The 21,891-nt window shown below is 31.6% G+C and overlaps 2 protein-coding genes across 2 annotated transcripts; one reads left to right on the forward strand and one right to left on the reverse strand.

Annotated features, from left to right (window-relative positions):
* Window positions 1-4,962: 4,962 nt before the first annotated feature.
* On the reverse strand, window positions 4,963-6,573 carry LOC134687767 (uncharacterized). The gene has a single exon (XM_063548225.1). It carries the CDS (start codon window positions 6,571-6,573, stop codon window positions 4,963-4,965), a length of 1,611 nt encoding a protein of 536 aa, XP_063404295.1.
* Window positions 6,574-14,768: 8,195 nt separating this feature from the next.
* Window positions 14,769-20,647, forward strand: LOC134687072 (uncharacterized). The gene is made up of 2 exons (XM_063547042.1): window positions 14,769-14,901; window positions 17,171-20,647. The coding sequence occupies exon 2, from the start codon at window positions 17,760-17,762 to the stop codon at window positions 18,864-18,866; it is 1,107 nt and encodes a 368-aa protein (XP_063403112.1). The 5' UTR covers window positions 14,769-14,901; window positions 17,171-17,759; the 3' UTR covers window positions 18,867-20,647.
* The last annotated feature ends 1,244 nt before the right edge of the window (window positions 20,648-21,891 follow it).

The raw sequence follows: 21,891 nt of genomic DNA on the forward strand, positions 1-21,891 counted from the left end.
TTTTCGACTTATGAGTTTGAATATCTCTTTCGTCTCTCTTACCATGTAGGTTAATAAGAACTTAATAAGTTTCATTGGTATCGACAAAGCCTTATTGTAAAAAGCAAATCTGTACCGCATATTTTTGACAATTTACTCGGACTCAGGGAAATCATACTTAAACAAATATCATTTATGAAACTTTGACAAATGTTTGCTTGTGGTAAAATATCAAATATTTTTTGGGGAACTTGGCGTTATCTTGGTGACATTTCACATGAGAAAGCAAATACTTATGAAAACTCTGTCTATACAATTACTATCTATCACATTTCCAAGGCAGTCAAAAAAAAAAAAATCCACGAACATTTCTCTTTCAATGAATCGTTTCCTATACATTTGAATGTCATTGGATACAATATTGAGCCGAACATCAGTCCTTCTATATTGTATAGTTTTACATACAAGATGTTACATCTTAAAAAGGTACAGAATCTGCAACTCGGATATTCAACAATCATTGGACGAACAACGACACAAACGCAATGACCAAAAATATATTTTTGAATGAATACTACAAAACACTGAACAGGACAAAGAATAGGAAACAGTTGTATATCTTAATTTAAAAACTTTGAATGGTAGAAACAAAAACTAATTATGCAAATAAGATTTGCGATCACTTTGCTGCTAAAATTGAAAACACTAAGGTTTTCTACCCCTATGTATTGAACAACAATGGAACCAAGTGTGCCCCTCTTCTTGCCGACTAGTTTCTTTATTATTATGAGGCTGACTTTATACAGAAACTTTTTAGGACGAAAGATTAGAAGCTATAAATATTCTTTAACTTTACGTTTCGCTATATATAGATGATGTTCTCTCACTAAATAATACAAAATTTGGTTACTATGTTGAAAGAATCTATCCCATCGACTTAGAGATATGATCGTACAGATACAGTTTCATCTGCCTCATATCTGGACTAACATCTAGAAATTGACAATGAAGGTCGGTTGAAAACAAAACTCTATGCCAAAAAGAGATGATTTCAGCTTTCAAATTGTGAACTTTCCATTTCTGTGTAGCAACATTCTAGTAGCGCATGTATACGGAGTATATATCTCCCAATTGATACGATATAAGCGGGCTTGTGTTTCCTATCATGATTTCCTTGAGAGAGGATTTCTGCTCATAAGGAAGCTACTAACCCAAGAGTTCAAAATGGTGAAGTTGAAATCATCCCTTCGTAAATTTTAGAGACGAGTTGGTTGACCGTTATGGAATGCCCTTTACATAGATGATAGCGGATATGTTCCTTATGTCGTTACTACAATACCTTCCCCTTTTAACGAATTTGACCTACTAAATCAGTCGGAAAGCAAGCCCTTAGAAACGACCGTTGTTGCTACTATCTTAAGACAACAATGGAACTGATATTAAAACCCGCCATTCTGAAATTGCGTTAATTTCGCGGAATTTTTTTTGGCGCCAATTTGGAAGTTTATCCCTTTTTCAGTTTCCTACTAGCCATTAGGGTCTGTAATATATTTATTTCGATTTGTTAAGCATGGATTATATTATCAACAGGAATAAATTCTCAAACATGTCAAATTGGCCGTCTTTTAACGATCCCGTAATGCCGTTGATCGTCGTTTAACATTATTTTCTTCTCTTTTTTTTTAGATTTAATAACAAAGGCTATATGTACTATACAAAAAATTAATAACACTTTTTTCAAAATAAAAATAAAAGCATCAAGTATAACGTTCTATCACCCCTTGGGAAACCCCGTTTTAACCAAATTCCAAAGTAAGGTCATTTTTTGACATTGTAGTTTTTCGGTCTTACACATTGATGTCACCTTGCATCTAAACACAGTCAATGTACACATATTTAGTATGTTTGTTTGAAAAAGTAATGGCGAGATCAGCTGTGAATATTTGACTGGATTAATATATTCTCTTTAGACTAAGTCAGTGAAATGTATGACTTAACTAAAACAAGGTAAGTAAATCGTATACTGTCTTTGCTCAACACTAACTGCTTTAGATGACCGACATAAAACACATTTTGTGATTTTAAGGAATCCTGCAAAAGTAAATGAAAAAGTATTGTCCTAAATTTGAACTTAGGCAGCCAACAAACCATTTGATTTTCTGGTGGGGTAGGGGTTGGTGGCTATTGAGTATTGATTGTAATATAATCTGTTTTTTTAACCCTGAGAAAAAAAATGTTTCTTTTACCCTCAGCTTCCATTTAATGAAATGCTAAAATTGAAAAGGGAAGAATTGTTTTCAACTTGTCAGGGGAAAAAATCCATAGTTCCCCCACCCTGAAAACAAATGGTTGCTGCCCAAACAATCTCTTTCAGAGTATCATTTTAATCAATCTTATTCAAAGCTTTATCATACTGACATGAAGTGTGACTTAATTTTGACTTGTGATCTAAAACATAATTGTCCACTTAGCCCCCAGAAACTGCTCTGAAATACTTTCACATAAATATAAAAATGCATAGTTTTTTTAATGTTATTAATTATAATTTTTTTCAAATAGAAAAAGAAAAATATTACTGAGTCTATTTTAATCTTATTCATTTTCAAGTTCATGATTAGCACCATTTATTTATTGGTTTAGTGTGTCATTTTATAATTTGAGCCCATTCATTAATTTAAAAAATATAACTTGCATGAAATCAATGAGATAACATTTATTGATATATTTTGATTGTTCATACAAAGATTGCAAATAATTTTCCTTTTATTTAAAACAATGAACAGAAGATTTTACATTCAGAATACTTTCATTATGATCTCTTTTAAGTTTAAATGAAAAAAGTAGGACCTACTTGCAAGTGTCAGAAATGAAAAGGAAATCAACTCCTGTTTTTTTTATCATTTTCATACTGTCTTGATCCATTATTCATGAATATTTAGACTACCCCTTGTATAAATTGAGTAGACATTTATTTCTGTGTTAAAATAATTTGGTTGCACAGTAAAAATACCTACCAAAACATGAATATTAAATTAACTCTTGGAATATTAAATTAATATCAAATTATTAACCCTATTATGGCACATAGGGACACATCTAGGACCTATTTCACTGGGACTGAATTCTGAAAAGTGATAAAATGTGTTTCTCTATTTTTTGGCACATGTTTATAGTATCAAAATGTATATAAGAGATTATTTTTAATAATATCCACTTGTAAATAACAGCATATATATGGTGTTTGATATAACAATAGTTTTTCATGATAGTGTCAAACAAAGGGACGTAACTCGTGAATTACCGTCGGCCCCGCTTCGTCAGAAATATCGACACTTCTAACTGGCACATTTGCGTATCTGTGCATATCAACTGGCACAAATTTGACATATCATAGTCAAAGTTATGTTACATAACATAATTTAAATTCAGCATAGCTTCCCGAGAAGTTAAGAAAGAAAATTACGATTTAAATTTTTTTTGACCACATTTTTTGGTCAACACCTACACTTTGAAGACATATTATGAAAGAAAGAAATGAGTTAAATCCATAATTGAGTTAATGAAAATATTCCTTATATACTCAAGAATGTTCACTTAAAAGCAAATTAGTTTTAATTCATTGTAACAGCTACAAATTCAAAAAAACGGGCTTCCCTTTTTTGGGTAAAAAAATGCCCATATATGGTAATCACATGACGTCCATTGTTGCTTTTAGAAATGGGGTCAAACCGGGGTCAGCTTTCCGACTGAAATTATACTATTTTATGGATTTGTAATAACATAAGAACACGACGGGTGCCACATGTGGAGCAGTATCTGCTTACCCTTTCGAAGCACCTGAGATCATCCCTATGTTTTTGGTGGGGTTCGTGTTGCTTTAGTTATCTATTTTGTGTCTTCTGTACTATTATTTTTTTCTGTTAATCTTTTTGTTTTTAGCCATGGCGTTGTCAGTTTATTTCTAATCTATAAGTTTGACTGTTCCTCTGGTAACGTTCGTCCTTAGAAGTAAAAATTTCCCGCATTTTTGATTACTTATGCTGTGCAACTTCGTTATTGATTTGACTTTGCAACAATGCAATGTAAATGTTAGATTATATGTATACCACTATGAAACATCTGTTCTTTCTTCGAAACCTTGTATTCTAATACAATTAGGATGTAACAATTTTTTTCATTGGCTAAAAGCTGCCGTCAAATCCACAGTTGACCAGGCGTAACTAAGGAGGGATTTGATTGAATCAACAAAGGTTCGATTACTACTGTATAATTGAAAATAAAACAACACCTACCTCGAATTCGCCGTTTTAATGTAATTTTATCCGAATTTGAAGCGTACAGGTAACGTACTAACCTTTAGTTTGTAAGTTTTCATTTATATGACGTCACGTTTAGCCATGACGTCTTTGTGCCAAAATCATTCATGAATTTTCGCGGATTTTTTTCTATTTGTTAAATTTAGACATTTTTTCAAATTTTATCGTATTTCTTTCTTTTTGTAATGCATTAGAATCGGTATAACAGTACTGTAGTTGAAGAGTTGCCACCGTCAAATCTACAATTGACGGTGACAACTCTTCAACTACAGTACTGTTATTCTTTATTGGTACCACTTTTAACCTTTTATACCTCCAAAGACATTTATTTGGGAAATAATCTCTTTCAAATCGTTTTTAGGGAGAGAGATTTTTGTTTTTAGTCAAACATTTTTTAATAAGATATAAAAAAAAAAAAAAAACACTAAATGTTGGTTCGCTTTTTTAGTCTTACGCTTCATCGGAAACAAACTTTTCATCACTTTCTTTTTTTAAAATATGTGTGTTTCCGAAATGAAACATCGACAATTAAAACAAATATTAGCTACGAGTTTCAGTTAAAGTTCACATTTAATTGTTTTCTATATATTATAGCTATTACTTTTTTAAATGTAGATATAATTGAAAATGGTTAAGTTGTCTTAACTAATAGAAATGTTCAACGATTTTACATATTTGCATACTGAAAAATGAACATCTGGTTTCCGTCAGCAACCCAAAGTTGGTCGTTCAAGAGACTGATGGCCGCTGGTTTATCATGTCCATTTCTTGCATCGAATAATGTTTTTTTGTACTTCAGTTCTTTATCAAGTACATACACGCTATGGTGACGATGATCTGATACTAATATGTTGCGAGATTTATCGGCGCACATCCCTTTACATTCAAAATTCCTCTCTGGATTTAACCCATATATCCCCTTAAACCTATAAAGCATATCACATTTTCCAGGTTTAGCTTCTATAAGCTCTATAGAATGCAAGGTAGATTCACATTTTACACGATATAAGACACACAAACTTGATTCCAAATTTTGTATGGAACATGGTTTCTTCCAACCACCTTCAGAAAATATTGAGCGCTTAGCTACTATTCCATCAGTGTTCATCCAAATGACATGGCTGTTGCTAATATACCCATCTTTGAAAATTTCTTTTACATTCCAAAGATATATTACTACTATTTCATCTCTTATGCAAATGCAATTTGGATAATAGCTCACGGTATCGACATTTGAAAATCTTACAAGTCGTCTATTCGGAAGTAGTTTCATTATAAATGTTTCATCATAACGGAGAACCAAGACACAACCATCGTTTAAAACAACAATGTCATCAACTTTATCTGCGTATACATCAACTTGCAAGGCATAATCGACAATTTTGAGCAATTTCCGATTTGCAATTATCCAAGCATCCTTTTCAGAGATAGGAACTATTTTTTTAACAAGGTTTATATCTTGGTTCATTTGAAACTTAATCGGATATTCATTTACAATTTCATCTGATGAGCTTTCTAATACATCATCTTCTTCTAAGTCTTCAGCATCAAACCATTCAGTATCTGAATCTTCGAAATAATCTGTTTGCGTTGATATATTCGAGCATGAGTGCAATGGAAATGCACCAGCGTCACGTTTTCTACTGGGCGTTTCAATTAAATTTCCAATTAAAAACTCCATCGTTGGTTGAAAACCCGGTTTTGGATGATTTATGAGTTTATCACACGTAGAGGAACATAACTTCATTTCAGAAAAACTATTGATAATTTGGTTCAAAATGAGCTCTGAAAGCTTATTAACGTCTAAATTAGTAATTTCTGTTTGTAAGTTATTGATATTTTTTTCTTGATATTGTAGTGTTGTCTTAATACTTCCAAATGAATTACGTAATTTTGACAAAAGATTTTCCTCTGCAAAGTCGATTTTTTGCTTCATTTGTTCTACACTAGTTCTAATTTCATAATTTAAACGTTCCTCGTCCTGTGCAAGAGTTTTCCTGTTTTGTGACAGCTTGTCACTCAGTGCAGTAAGTTGTTCAGTAAAGTTTCCTTCAAACAACAGAACCTCCATTTCATTCCGAATATCTTCCTCGGCATCTTTCAATCGACACAAATTGTGTTTTTGGTGCAATTCTCCAAGACATTCGAAGCACACTAAATCTGTACAGTCCTTGCAGAACATCTGGTATTCTTCCTGTTCATGGAATCTACAACGGACTGTTTTTGAAGGGTTGCCGAAACCTTGCCTTTTTACACGTCTTAACATATCATCCGCCATGATTAAAAGTATTATTAAATGTGCACATATACAGGTATATATACCTATACGTGTATACTAGTTTATGATGAGGTAATAGAAAATTATTGAACTTAATGGGTTTAATTGTTGAAATGAACGTAAGTGAACTTTTCTTAAGATATGAATACATTATTTTGAAAGCAATTTATAACTGACAATGAATGGTTATTGTCAGTTATAGGTAAAAATTAACAGGCACATCAAATCTATTGAGAATTTTTAAAATTTCGACTTTATCCTCTAAAAATGAAATATATTAGATAATTTATAAAGCGGTAAATCCTTACTTAGATTGTTAATCTAACATTTCAATTCTGGTATCTATGATGTGTTAATCAATAACCATGTAAGAGAGATGTAGTTGATACCAAAGGATTGAAATTTACCTTTGATTTTTCTTCTATTTTAAATTATTATATAACTTTTTAAAAAGATACCAGATAAGATATATTTACTGAACCGTTTTTGACCTCTAGTTACAAATATTATCATTTTTGTGATAAAATAATTTAAGATTTAATTTATCTGAATATACCCGGACTAAGTGTGTCTAATTCCTGACATCTAACCTAGCAGATAATAGAACCACAAATGAATATTATTACATAGATATATCAATTTCATCTTCCAACTAATAGAATTCCGAATATTTGTTTGAGAAGCAGCATATACCAAGTTCCTCTTTGACTATAAGTTCAGAAACAATGTACACAGAAAGGTAGATGTTATGTCCTGCTTTAACAGTAATTGAAATAATCTCTGTAACGACCGATACATTTTACCATTTTTTTTTACAAAATAAGAGATATCATCAAGGACTTATTCTTAATGAAGATATAACCAAATCTGTTTTGCAACGTTTCTTCAAGTATCCTTAATTTCTAGTTCACTGCAATACATGAGATCATACAGGGTTCACTCAAATTATGGTTCTTGAATAAACATCATCATTATACCTACAAGAGAAATTTAAATCTTTTGCAACATTTGTTTACTTTTTGTCTTCTAGAAGGTTCATTATGAATCGGCTTATTATGAAGTTAAAAAGAAATCAGTTTTGAACATTAGCAATGTTTTATTTGTGTATTCAGAGTTTAATACATATAATATGTCCATTGGCACTTGTGTATTAAAGTATTGAGGACGAAATACTTCATTTTAGAACTGCTTTAATGTTAACTGAAACTTTACTATCAACATTATCAAAACAGGACTTTTTCAGTTATGTAGGCTGTATGTCTGTATAAATAGCCACTGCATTTTCCCATTTCTAAGAGTTAACACTGATATTCAAATCCTTTATTACCCCAACGTCACTCTGGGCGACCCTCGGAATTCTACATTACCCGCCAATATGTGTATGCATACTAGTAGCATTCCAAAACTATGTATCTATGAGATGAAACATAGAAATCATATCTGGAAAATAGTACGTTAACCAAACAACAGAGGTGCGGTTTGTGAAGCAGCTGTATTTTAAAGGGCAACCTGTAGACACCTATTAAAAGGTCATAGTACGATTAAAACAATTGTTGATCAAATGTGTAAAGTATAGTAGTAAATTATCCAATAAGGAGAAACTTGGCGAGATAATATTTATAAAACACAATTGAGTATTCGGAAAGTCCATTTAATTGAAAAAATTATTTGCAGTAGACATCATTTAGGATATCATATAACAGTACATACTGTTCGTCTGTTTCTTTACACAAATATACTTCTCATTGAACTTTCTTTGAAGAATAACGAGATGTAAGCAAGGCAAATGTGACGAGGATATTCGAAAAAAATCCACGCAGTTTGAGACTAAACAGGTTTAGAATTCTCAATACCAATAAACTCCATTTTAGTGCAAGATTTGTGTGTTTTGGAGGTCTATTGGTCGCTTACACTGCTACTTTTTTTATAGGTACTGTTTCTGTACTTAAAATCTGTAATCCTGGATATTTACCCTCAATATATAGTACTATTTTGTTACTTTAAAATTAATGTGATATTCAGGTACCTGTGTGTTACAGTACTTGATTTGCACTAAAAGTACTACAAAATTAGGAGTACACGCTGTTGGTACACGAAATAATAATAACAGTGATCACAATATTCCATGTTTGACAGAAGACTGTTTCTCTGTGGCAAAAATAAATAATGCATTTTCAAGAATTGTATAGTGTAATTTAAATATACCTATTTAAGTATAAACTTTAAAAAAATACATGTTTAAGTAACGCCCCTGACTGTGGACTGTCTAACGTTTACGAGATTAAAAAAGTTAATATCAAATTTAAAGTAATTTGGTTATTTTACAACCATCGGTAATGTTTGCAGAGACGCTTAGATAAGATAAGATAGGAAGTATTATAGACAGTACTATCTGGTACCACAACCTAATTTCTTAATCAAAATATATTTATTCATATTTATAACTTATTTATAATGTATACAATGTTGTCTTCGATCATATATATCAAAGTTGATCATGCAACTACTTCATGCATATGTTAAATTGAAAATGAATATTTGATTTCCGTCCGCGATCCATAAATGGTCATTTAAAATTCCAATAGCCGCTGGTTTAACAAGTCCATTTTTAGCATCCACTAATGTTTTTTTGTATTTTAAATCCTTGTCAATCATATGCACGTTATGGTGACGGAAGTCTGATACTATAACATTACCAACTTTGTCAACACACATCCAGTGACTTTGGAAATGGCTGCTTGCATTAAATCCATAAAGAACACTGAAACTTTTGATTGAATTATATTTATCTGATTTCTTCTCCAACAGCTCTATGCGATGCAAATCGGATGTATTGCTCTCACTATATAATACGCACAGAAATGAATCTAAAATTTGGACACTCCATGTTTTCGAAAGAGGGCTTTAGAAAATGACGCTTGCCCAATGACAATTCCATTAGTGTTCATCCATATGAAATGGTTTATATATTCAAACCTTGGACTCCCAACATAGGATACGACATAAACTTCTAACAAATTATCCTCGGAAATGCAAAAACAATGCGGCCTTTTGCCAGGTCCACCTATATTGGCAAATCTAGCCTTGCGTCTATCTGTAAATATTATATATATATGATAAATGAATTTTCCTAACTGATAATCAAAACACATGCATCTTTTAAAACGACAAAATCAATAACTTTATTCGCATACACAATGTCGTCTAGGAATTGTTACAGTGACTTGACTGTAGGTGTTACTGTAAAAGTTTACCTATAGCTCAACCTGTTTTTAAATTTGACAACACAATAGGGACATTTAAATTGACCAGTTGGTATTGTAAGATTTAAATCTACCTTGATGCTACCTGTAAAGATTTTTATTCACCTAACCCAAAGTTTCAGCATGCTTTTTTCCTGAACCTTTTCTTACCTAGGATTATTCTATTAAGAAAGTGATAGGGAAGAAAATAGTTTTGGTTTTCATTGTTTTAAATCCCTAATATATATGATTTATCTATTTTTTACCTAAAATTCTAAATCAGTAAAAGATTAAATTAAATATATGTATTAATATGTTTCAAAATTTAAACTGTTTTTACACACTAAATGCTTCTTTAAAATTCTAACCCCTATATATATAGTATTGTCCAGCTGCCAGTGAAACAAGAAATAGCTGTTCAGGTGTTTACATTTTTTTAAATTTTCAGAGGGATATGTTGTTCATTTCTTCACATGACCCTTCAAGATTCTCATTTTGGATTATTATTTGCAATGTTTGAAATCTTTTGGTGTCATTGTGAATACAATATTGGATTTATTTTATTTGAATTCACTTCTTAGATTTTTTTATAGCAATTTTGCTTCTTAAAATGTGATGTGTTTTTTTTCAAGATTGTATTGTCACGAAGGACATCAAGGAGGAAATAATTCATTCAAACTGTTTTGTGGGGCTTACATATGATGTTGTACATGTAAAATTCGAAATAATTTTGGAGTATACCATGCAGTGTTTTTCTTTGAAATCTATTATAATATTAGCAGGAGTTTTGTGCATAAAATGCTGTGTTCACTCAAGGAAATTCAAATTTTCATACAATGGGATTTAGTTATGTTAAAGATTAAAACATTTCAAAACTGGGAATTCAAGTAGGAGATATAGTGTGAGTTCATCCAACATGTTTATGTGGCTTTAAATGTGATTTTAAAAACATTCATTATTAATTTTGGGATCTATTACAAACTAAAGATGAACTAACATTAAATGGGATCTTGGAAATGAAAAAAATGAATTAATGCAGTGGATATAGTCTAATCTAGTGATAAAGTGAAAATGAAAGTAAAATATTCTAAAATATTCCTAATGTGAGGATATGTTTTAAGTGAATGTGAAATTGGAAATAGTCATTATAAAATTCTGAATCAAATTTTGTTTGATTTGGAAATTTATCATAGGAAATGAAATAAAATGTTTTTTGTGGATATAGTAAAATCAAGTGTTATATAGTACAAATATAACTAAGATATTACAAAATATTTGTAAAGTGAGGATGACTATTTGAAATATAGTAATGGAAATGATAAGCAAAATTGAAAGATTCTGATTATGTAAAGATTCTGCACCTGTTTAATTGGGATGTATATCATGGGAAGTTAATCAGAATTTATACTATGGATTTAGAAAAATATCTAGTGAAGTAGTGAAAAATGAATAAAATTGGGAATTATTTAAAATCTTTGGAATTCTGGATGAGATGTCAAATATCAGTGTAAAAAAATAAATGAAATTGTTTGTTCAAATATCATGAATATGATTTTGATGTTTCATAAGGTGAGTGAAATGACTGGATTATTTAGGGTATTAAACACTGATAGTAGTGGCTATGTAAACATTAAGATGAAATGTAGTGCATTTTAGGCCATGCAATTTTAAATAAACTGCAAAAAAATAACATTCATGATATAGTCATTCTTGTTAGGCTTGATCACTCCTAATATTTTGAATGACAGTAAAATAAAAAATCTCTCAATAGAATAATCCTAGGTTAAAAAAAGTTCAGGAAAAAAGCATGCTGAAACTTTGGGTTAGGTGAATAAAATTTTTTACAGGTAGCATCAAGGTAGATTTAAATCTAACAATACCAACTGGTCAATTTAAATGTCCCTATTGTGTTGTCAATTTTAAAAACAGGTTGAGGTATAGGTAAACTTTTACAGTAGCACCTACAGTCAAGTCACTGTAATAATTTTAAGCAATTTCCCGTGTGCCAGTATCCAAGCATCCGTTTCGGAGATAGGAACTATTTTTTTAACAAGCGTTATATCCTGCTTTAATTGGAAACTAGTCGGATATTTATCTGTAACTTCATCGGATGATCTTTCTATTGAATCATCTTCCACAAAATCTTCAGCATCGAACCATTCAGTCTCTGAATCTTCATTAAATTCCAGAAAATCTGTTTGTGTTGATATATCAGAACATGCTGACAATGATATTACGTGAGCGTCACTTTTTGCACTGGTTTCAATTAAATTTCCAAATGAAAACTCCATATTCCGTTTGAAACCAGGTATGGGTTGATTTGCAATTTTGTCACACTTTGAGGAGCATAAATTAATTTCAGACAAAATATTTATAATATGACTAAACTCATACTCGTTAAGCTTATTGACCTCTAAATTAGTTATTTCCTTTTGTAAATCTTTGACGTTAGTTACTTGTTTGCGTAGTGTTATTTGGTAGCTTTCGAATGTGTTTCGCAACTCTGTCAATAGGTGTTCCTCTGTAAAGTTGATTGCTGCCTTCATTGTTTTTACACTTGTTTTTATTTCACAGTTAAGACGTTCCTCGTCTTCTAAAAGTTTCGTCTGAGTGTCTGAAAGCTTATCACCCAGTGCAGTTAGTTGTTCAGAATATTTTCCATTTAACAACAGAACCTCCATTTCTTTCCGAATATCTTCCTCTGCATCTTGCAATTGACACAGGTCATGTTTTTGGTGTAATTGCCCGATGCATTTATAACACATTACATCCTTACAATCTTTGCAAAATATCGTGCATTCTTCAGTTTCATGGTATCTACATCGTAGTGGTTTCGAAGATTTACCAATCGCTGCTTTTATTTCACACTCTAACATATTATCCGCCATTACGGATGGTGTAATTTAATATACAAACATGTCAAAATATATACACTAAACTACAATAAAGAAACATTTAATTATTGATTTTTTTATTGATTTTAATGTGTACAGGAACATAAGTCAATGTTATGTAAGATATATATAACTTTTTATGTGTAATCAAACTATAGGTAAATAAGTTAACAAACGGGAGATCGAGAACACTATCCACTGACGAAGAATCAACCAGTAACTGTGTAATGCAGTTTCAAGTTGTTTATTTGGTAGTTCGCTTTCTAAAATGTTTTTTGATAATTATAATTATTCTGATAAATTCAAAAACTGGAAAAGGAAAACAATAATCGGAAAAAAATGGAAAAACAAGTTAACCAAGGTGTATACGAAATAAAACAGTTTATTGGTATGATAAACTTAGTTACACTACCATCATTGCCACCACCACCGTGTTACAAACTTCTCAGTATATATAATTGCCTCCCATTCTATATTATTAAATTTTCTATATAGATATATGGAAATAGGTTACCGAAAAGCTGTTACAATGTACTATTCAGAATCTACTTTCGAAGTTTCAAAACCGTCGACATAGAAAAACTGAGCAGGGATATGTTGTTAAACAACGACTTGATCATCTGCATCTGCTTGCTGAAAATAGATGGTTCGATTCTTCTTATTTAATACAATATTTGTTGCTTACAATTTTCAAAAGATAGAAAATGCGTTTGCTTTGATTGTAAGCAGTTACCACTTATCTTTTAGATGAAGAACAGCAATAACAGTGCTGTTCCTTTCCTTTTTTCTGTGTGTTAGTTTTGTTATTGCTGTGCAGGGACTTGTTTTGAGTCAAGTTTCCAATATCCTTTATTATCTATTATAATCAAAACAATATGTTTTGCAAGTGGCGTTTTCCATGTTTTAAGTAGTGTTTGTGAAAATTATAGTAGAATAATATCAATGCGCACGCTTTAACTTTCAATTTGAATAAGCGTTAAATAGAAATTTAAAATTCATAATTTTTTTTATAGTAGAATGACTGGAAGGATGTTATTTATTCAGATTAGTTGTTTCAAGGTTGGATCAATTAGTGAAAAAGTAAAACCATAAGGCAAATAAGCTACATATGAGAACCGTACCCTGACCTATAATGGTTTACTTTGATATATTGTTACTTGGATGAAAGGTTGACTCATTAGCACTCATACAACATTTTCCGATATCTAAGAACGACTTTTCGCCTGGAATCGACCATAATTATATCTATTTTACTCTTTTACTTAATCTTGTTTTTACCCGTATCCACCGCTTTTTTTAAAACACAAAATGTATTTGTTTGGTTCAATTTATTTTAACTTTGCCATATAAGTGGAGATTGCACAGATAGTAGGGGAGATAACTCAGTTAAAGTGACATTTATTATAGAAAGTGTTGTGAGTTTACGTATTTTAGTATGTAGCCAGAAACTAGGTCTGATGATCCCATTTTTGTCCTTATCTAAAAGAATAATGTTATAAGAGCTATCTTCTCACATTTTATCTTAAAATGCTAAGTTGTAGTTTCTTTTTATCACACAGAATTGATTTTTCCTACATAATCTATACGAAATCTGACAATTTTGCACTTGTAGATCGAAAATATGCACGATGACCCATATTTTAGCATATTTTGGAAAACAGCACGATAAAAACTATATTTTTGACAAAATATTAAAAAATTACGCATTTAAATTGTTGTTGTTGATTTTTTAAACTCTATTTCGTTTTTATTATATATTGTCTTGAACTTTCATGGAATCAGTATTTCTTAGTTCCAAAATATCTTTCAAGAAATTAGGAAACGAAAACAAAACAGTACCCCTACAAAAGAAAAATGATTGGTGCCTGAATTATGTCGAACACCTAGACCTATTCTTTCGGGTAAACATTCTCTGAAGTATTGTCGACCTTGACTGATTAACCAACAGACAATCGATCTGCTTCTGGTTATGTGGTTATACATGTACTATGAGTTTCCGGTTGTTCATTATAAATAAGGATGATTTGAATCTAGCCGCGAAATCCTACTATGTTATATAGGTCAGCGGTTTTAGATAATATTTCAACTACACATCATTTTTGTGTGCAGATGTTTTGATGGGACTTCATTTAACTGTTATATGAGAAGAGCAACTGTTACATTGGTACAGCGTAAAATTTATCTTTATAGGGGTAAGTTAATTAAAAAGAAAGCCTTTTGCAAAAGTTATATACATTATATATATGAATATATAATTATATTTACATTTGTTGTGTGTACTTGCTTGTTTTTATATAGTACATTATACACGATTATATGTTATCAGTGTACACAGGCCTGGTGCCTCAATTTAAATAGGAAAAAAAACCAATTTTATTTTTACTAAACTTTACTTAATACGTTCTTGTGTGTCTTTTCGGCAGTTATTGTAATTTATATACTGTGTTTAAATAATGTACTTAACGAGTATTATATATATATATGCACTCAACAAGGCATTTCCTGTTCTCAGTTCCATACTATAAACGATTTTTAGAAAATCACTCTGGAAATAATTGAATGCATAGTAGTCAGTACTTCGGTACTGACATGATTTAACAAACCTTTCTAAAATTGTCAGTTTATAAATTTTGAAATTATTAAGAAACTACGGTTTCATCTCCTTCAGGCAAAGTTGATTTTAGATGAATTTGGGTATTTGTTTTATGTATTTTTGACTTAGAGCTCTTCAACGGTTTCGGAACTTATACATCCTCGGATTTCAAATGTTTGGCTTTGAGCGTTCCTGATGAAGGTAAATCCAGAAAAGCGCTTCGGAAGCATTAAATTATTAAACGTGTTGTTTCCAAATTTTTTTTATAAATGAAAGCAATTGACGATCACATATTGCGTGAAGGCTTAGCGCGTTTCAAAAAAAATATATCAAATTAAAAAGCCAAATCCGGAATATGACAGAAGTTTTTCGTTCATATATCATTCCCTTGTTTATAAACAATTGGTTTCATCAGTTGTTGTGGACTTCCTTTTTTCGAATTTACTTTGGAGCTTTGTATGACTTGAGAATAGTATGCAAGTGATATAGACACCGGATTTCCGTCCAAAGTTCAATAATTGCTTATGAATTTTCGATCAAAATCCTCTTAAATAAAAACATCAGAGGTATATCGCTATTAAATAGTCCTAAATCGATTAAGAAAAAACAAGTCCGGACTACAAACTAAAACAGTGTGAAACACATCAGCTATAATTTAAAAAAAAACAATGGAAAAACAGAAATACTGAGCTGTAACAACACACGCAAAAAACATAAAAACGAACTATTGGATAACAGATGCCATAATCCTGACTTGTCACAGGATATTTTAAGAAAAATTGGTGAGTTGAACTTGGTTTAATGGCTATCCGAACCTCCCGCTTCTATGGCAATATAGAAAAATACCACTAATAGTTAAAAAAGCCTTTATTGATTTGAGCGGTGATAATTAGTCTCATGTTGAATTAACGCGCGTCAGGGTGCTAAATTTTAAACCCGGTTATGTTTTTCGGGGGTACCACCAGCCTAATATCCAGCTATTTTGTGTTGACATGAAATTCTATTGACATGTTTATTAAATATGAATTGGGCAATATTTGAATGTCATTTGATGTCTTAGTTACCGATAGATTTATTTGATATTGTTTTCTTTTTCAAATATATATGATGTTGTTAATATTCCTACATTTCCTCATGAAAACATTACGTAGTATATCTAAATTTTAAGCATAAAAGCTATATCAGAAGGGCATGCTACTCGGTTGTTAATATCGTAGAAACGTGATGTTAACAACGCATACATTGTTGGTTTTCTCCCTCTTTTTTTGAAAATATAATATATTACTTAAATAAAGCATACGTATCATGAGAGAGATTATTGATGTTTTCCCTCGGCCAACATACTAAAACATTGAATAATAAAGTCAGAAGAATTATATGCTGAATTAGATAATGAATAAAAGCGCTGTTCCTTTCTAACACCAAGTAATACGATCAAAATCCGAGAGATATCCGAATCCTGACGAGCAATCACATGAGACCGCAACCTGAATCAGATTCACACGGAGCAAAATCCTCCTCGGGAACCAAATCAATATTTATTTTAGGACTTACAATCAACAAAGATTCTTGATTTCTTTTGTATTACATTAGTATTAAACATTGTGCATTAATATCCTTTTTTATGATTTATGTAATGATGAATTATCGTTGGTTATCTCAACGACATTGATTTTTCGCTTTGGCCGGTATCGCTATTTTACGTATAAAGAGGTTGTTCATTTCCTTCACAACGGGACGGTTCCCTTAGTTTCGAGCGATAATTTTCGTATCACTCGACTCTGATGAGAAAGGAAATTATCAGTTATTAAAGATCAAAGGAAACATTTGTAAAATAGCGATAAATATTCAATATCTTTTTGTTTTAGGGTAATGACAACTAATTGGATTATTTGTGGGACATGTGATTTTCGCCATATAACTAAACCATCAGTATTTTGGTGTTCCGAATGTGAAGAAGGCCTATGTCATGAGTGCACCGAACATCATAGCATATCCAAGGCAACTAGGAGGCATAGTACAGTTTCTGTTAATGAATAGAAGAAACTACCATCTACAATTCTAGATATAGCACAATCATGCAAAGATCACAATGAAAAGTTCCAAATATACTGTAATAAGCATGATTGTCCATGTTGTAAAAAGTGCATTGTGGAGACTCACAACGAGTGTACAGATTTTGTTGATATTGACGATTTCTTAAAAGATATAAAATCTTCAAATGCGTTCACGGAAATTGAACACACCTTAGCAGAAATTTTAAAAAATATTAAAAGAATTCAGAAAGACCGAGAAGAAAATTTGAAATCAATCAAGGAAACAAGAGAAAATGTCGAGTCTGAAATAAAACTGACAAAGTTAAAGATTGTTAGCTATCTGAACAAACTCCAAGAAGATATTTTGACTGAACTAGGCGAAACAGAGGAATCAGAGAGCAAACTCATACACAAATCGTTAATGTCATTACAACACATGGAAAAGGACGTCATTGAATACCAAAATAACATCGCAAACATAAAGCAACATGCATCAGGCCTTCAGGCATTCTTGGGCCTTAAACAAATAGAACATGATATAGAAGAAAAGGATAAAATCATTCAAGCGATAGTAAATAATAAGGACTTTAATCATATTACTCTGTCATGGAAGATTAACTCTGGTGTACAATATGTCCAGAGCAATTTGGCAACGTTTGGCAAAATCGTTGTCGAGTCCAAATCAAGTGACGTAACTATTGCAAGGAGAAAAAACGTACAAGCTCAGATCATGGTTATAGCATCAGCACCGTTATCTTTAGATAAAATAGAACTTAAATCAAATAAAATTGTTTCTTCGAGAGGCAATGACATCACTGGATGTTCCTTGTTTTCAAATGGTAAAATGATATTTTCGAGTTATAAAGACAAAAAAGTTGTTGTTCTAAGAAACGACGGGTCAAAACCGGGGAAAATAAATTCCGAATTTCAAACATTTGATGTAGAACAGATAGACGAAAGTTTAATTGCTATAACGACTGGCTCTGAAGGTGGTAAAATAATATTTGCAGATCTAATAGAGAAGAAAACTAAGAAAATTATAGACGTTGGTGTACCAAATGATGGAATGGCAGTCTATGGTGGTTGGCTTTATTTCAGTGCAGGGACTAACGGATTGATGCGAGTAAACATAATTGATGGATCGATTCGTGAGGTACTATATAAGCCAATGTGTGGAAGTGCTTATATAGCTGTATTCGGCAACAATCTGTACTTCACAAATAAATCGGAGAATACTGTGACATGCAGTGATTTGGAGGGAAGCGTCAAGTGGATATTTAAAGATGAAAGAAATTTGTCTTTTCCTCTCGGCATCTCTTCGGATCATTACGGGAACGTTTATGTAGTCGGAAACAAATTTGCTAATGTTGTTGTTATCTCGCCGGATGGAAAAAGAAGCAGAACAATATTAACATCTGCGGAGGGACTTGATTGTCCTCAGGTTTTACATTATAACCGAGAAAATAATCAGATTCTAGTTGCAAATCGAAACGGTAATGCTTTTCTTTTCGATGTAATGTTCCAATGAACTGTCATACTTCATGTGATTTTCATATTTAATTTAATTTGTTTTATTTACAGATTTTGCCTTTTATGATTTTACTAATTTTGAATTTCCAATTCATTGATTATAAAAAAAAAAAAGTATGTCTGATGTCACCATGATGTGTTTAGATTTGATTTGGTTCAAATTAAAATGCACATTTCAGCAAAGCAATGAACTATGTTGCTATTATGTTGTCATAGTGGAATTCGAACCATATACATCACGCGCAACGGGTTTAATATAAGCTACTTGTCCATTTCAGATGAATTGAGAAGTTTATAGTTTAAATAGTAAACAAAAAAGCCAAACAAAATTCTAATTTAACAACATGCAAATCCCCCACCTATAACCAATGCAATGAACTACTTAAAGGGTCGGCGAGCATAGTTCACAAACAAAAATCCCGCCCATGCAATGTCATTGGTTTGCTAAGGAAAACTGATAAAAAAAAAACACTTTAAACTAAAACCCATGCAAATAGGAGGTGCATAATAGCATTATACTGTAAAATTTCTAAGATGATTATGATTAAGTGTTTTGGAGAAGCGGATTTTAATTTCTACAATATATCGTGCAGAAATGCCATCAGAAAGTTAACCCCAATTTAGTTTTTCATATAAAAAAAATAGAATTGGACAAAAACACGCCATATGAGAAAGTTCTGGGATATTCACTAGTATTCGGGGCATAATATGGGTAACATCAATTATATGACAGCCACATCAATTTGTAAAGAGAATCTGCATAAATCTGACAACAAGGGGTTGATGAATAACATCGTGTGATACCGTAAGAATCCTTCATCAAGACATTAAGTCGGTATGTGACCTGTTGATATAAGGAAAGATTGTCGTCATATTCAATTTCATCACTTTTTTCTTTTATATAACGAAACTTATACAGTACAACCTATGACATATTCTGATTCTAATGTCCACCATCAGGTATGGTCACCATCAAAATAGTGGCCATTTATTGGGAATCATGAATATGGGTTTTTAATTATTGGGGTCATAAAGCATGGACAAGTGGTCAATCTTATTCGGCTACCTGGTCAGTTGAAATAGAATTTATATATTGGGAAGCCAAGTGTGTAAATGAAATCCTACATCAAACCTATACCTGTAGTCGTTAATTGATGTTATCCCTTTTATCCCTTTTCTATTTGCCTCCATGTTTAATATCATTTTGTATATGTGCTCGTTCAGCCCGGTATTACATCAAAGAAGCATATCGATGTCAAAGTTTCGCTTTTTATAAGAACGTGTTCGTTGCAGTTGTTACACATCAGGCATTCATGTTGACATGTCTTACTTCATTAATGGATTTCAACCGATCTTTGCCATACACATGATACAGTTGACAAGTAAAAGCCTCGATGTCCAGAATAACTGATTCAAGACCGCTACAGAGATATTCCAATTTATCCTATTAGTCTGACACATTCGTTTCTCTTGCATCACATTAACAGATGCTGATTGTGCTATGGAAAAATCTGTATATATCTTATTCAATTGCAAGGTAATAAATCATCCTATTCTAGAACATCAAAATATTATGTGTAGACATAATTTATATAAAAAAAACAAAACAAACGTTTTGAATAAATTTTTGCAAAACAGCAAAATATGAATATCTGAAATTTCCAAATTTTCAACGCCAAGCGCTGACCAACATTATCTCCGAAATATTTTATTGATTGGAATATGAAAACTTGACATAAATACAACACAATAACTCTAACAATTGCTTAGTTTTATTGTTTGTGATGTTTATTGGCCTAATATCATAGATATCTGCCTATTTTGTTAGCAGGGTTGTAGGTTTAGTATTTTTAAATATCAGATGAGTGTTACTATAGAAAAAATATAATATATATATATATATATACAATATTTAGTTCATATATGTGTAGATGTCAGAAGAGGTCTCGTCGTACTTTATTTGGCCTTTTAGACATTTTTTGATACGAGCTTCACTGATGAGTCTTTTGTAGACGAAACGCGTCTGGCGTAAATTAAAATTTTTAATCCTGGTATCTATGATGAGTTTATTGTAAATATTCATAATGTAAAATGTATGAGATATATAGATTTATATTTGTCATCTCAAAACACAAACTAAATGGATCCTTGGGGAGGAAGGGTGCAATGTAGTCTACTTAGCTCAACACCTCATAAATGTGTTACCTTTTGTACATGATGTTATATCATATTGAATTTATCATTCATCATGTTTTCACATTATACATTGATCAGTGCTTTTCATTTACTTCATTTTCTATAAGCAAGTGTTTGACTATTTTGTTTTCAATAATTGTGTATTTGTAATACGTTTTAACTATTCATTTCAAAGTGCAAGTTTCCTTCCTCATTTCAATGTTATAAATCGGTTGTTTGATATCAAACACAAACCTTGATTAAAACTGTATGCATGTTTCAGTCATTACACTGTCAGTGGTAAGTGATGATAGTAAAATTTATGTTTTTGTAAGTTCGTTTGAATTTTCAAATCAGTCATGGTGTTAGTTGTGTTCTATGTCTATGATGTATATTTACACAGTTTTGGCAACCTGATTCAAATGATTGTCATATCAATCTACTATGTTCGTTTGGATTGTTCGCCCAGTTTTGTCAATAAAGAGGAGTTATTAACAAATGATGAACAAATGGGAGGTTTAAATAGCTATAAAACCAGGGTTAAGACACCAATTTCCTAATAAAATACATGTAACAAGTCATGTATATGACAGTTGTTTTCTATTCGTCCCTCTGGTTGAGAATGTTCTACGTTCAGTTTAATGGAATATCCGTTTCGCAGATGATATCGGAAATGTTCCTTATGTCGTAACTACAAGCTCGTTCACTTTTCACGAATCTGACCTACCGATCGAATTAGACTATTTACCGGTTTATAATAACATGGGCAACACGACGGATGCCACATGTGGAGCAGGATCTGCATACCCGTCCGGAGCACCTGATATCACCCACAGTTTTAGTGGGGT

The sequence above is a fragment of the Mytilus trossulus genome, chromosome 10 (genome assembly GCF_036588685.1).
Source record: "Mytilus trossulus isolate FHL-02 chromosome 10, PNRI_Mtr1.1.1.hap1, whole genome shotgun sequence".
NCBI lineage: Eukaryota > Metazoa > Mollusca > Bivalvia > Mytilida > Mytilidae > Mytilus > Mytilus trossulus.

Coding starts and splice junctions, on each gene's coding strand:
- LOC134687767 (XM_063548225.1), bottom strand. CDS start 6,573: ATGGCGGATGATATGTTAAGACGTGTAAAAAGGCAAGGTTTCGGCAAC.
- LOC134687072 (XM_063547042.1), top strand. CDS start 17,760: ATGTCATTACAACACATGGAAAAGGACGTCATTGAATACCAAAATAAC.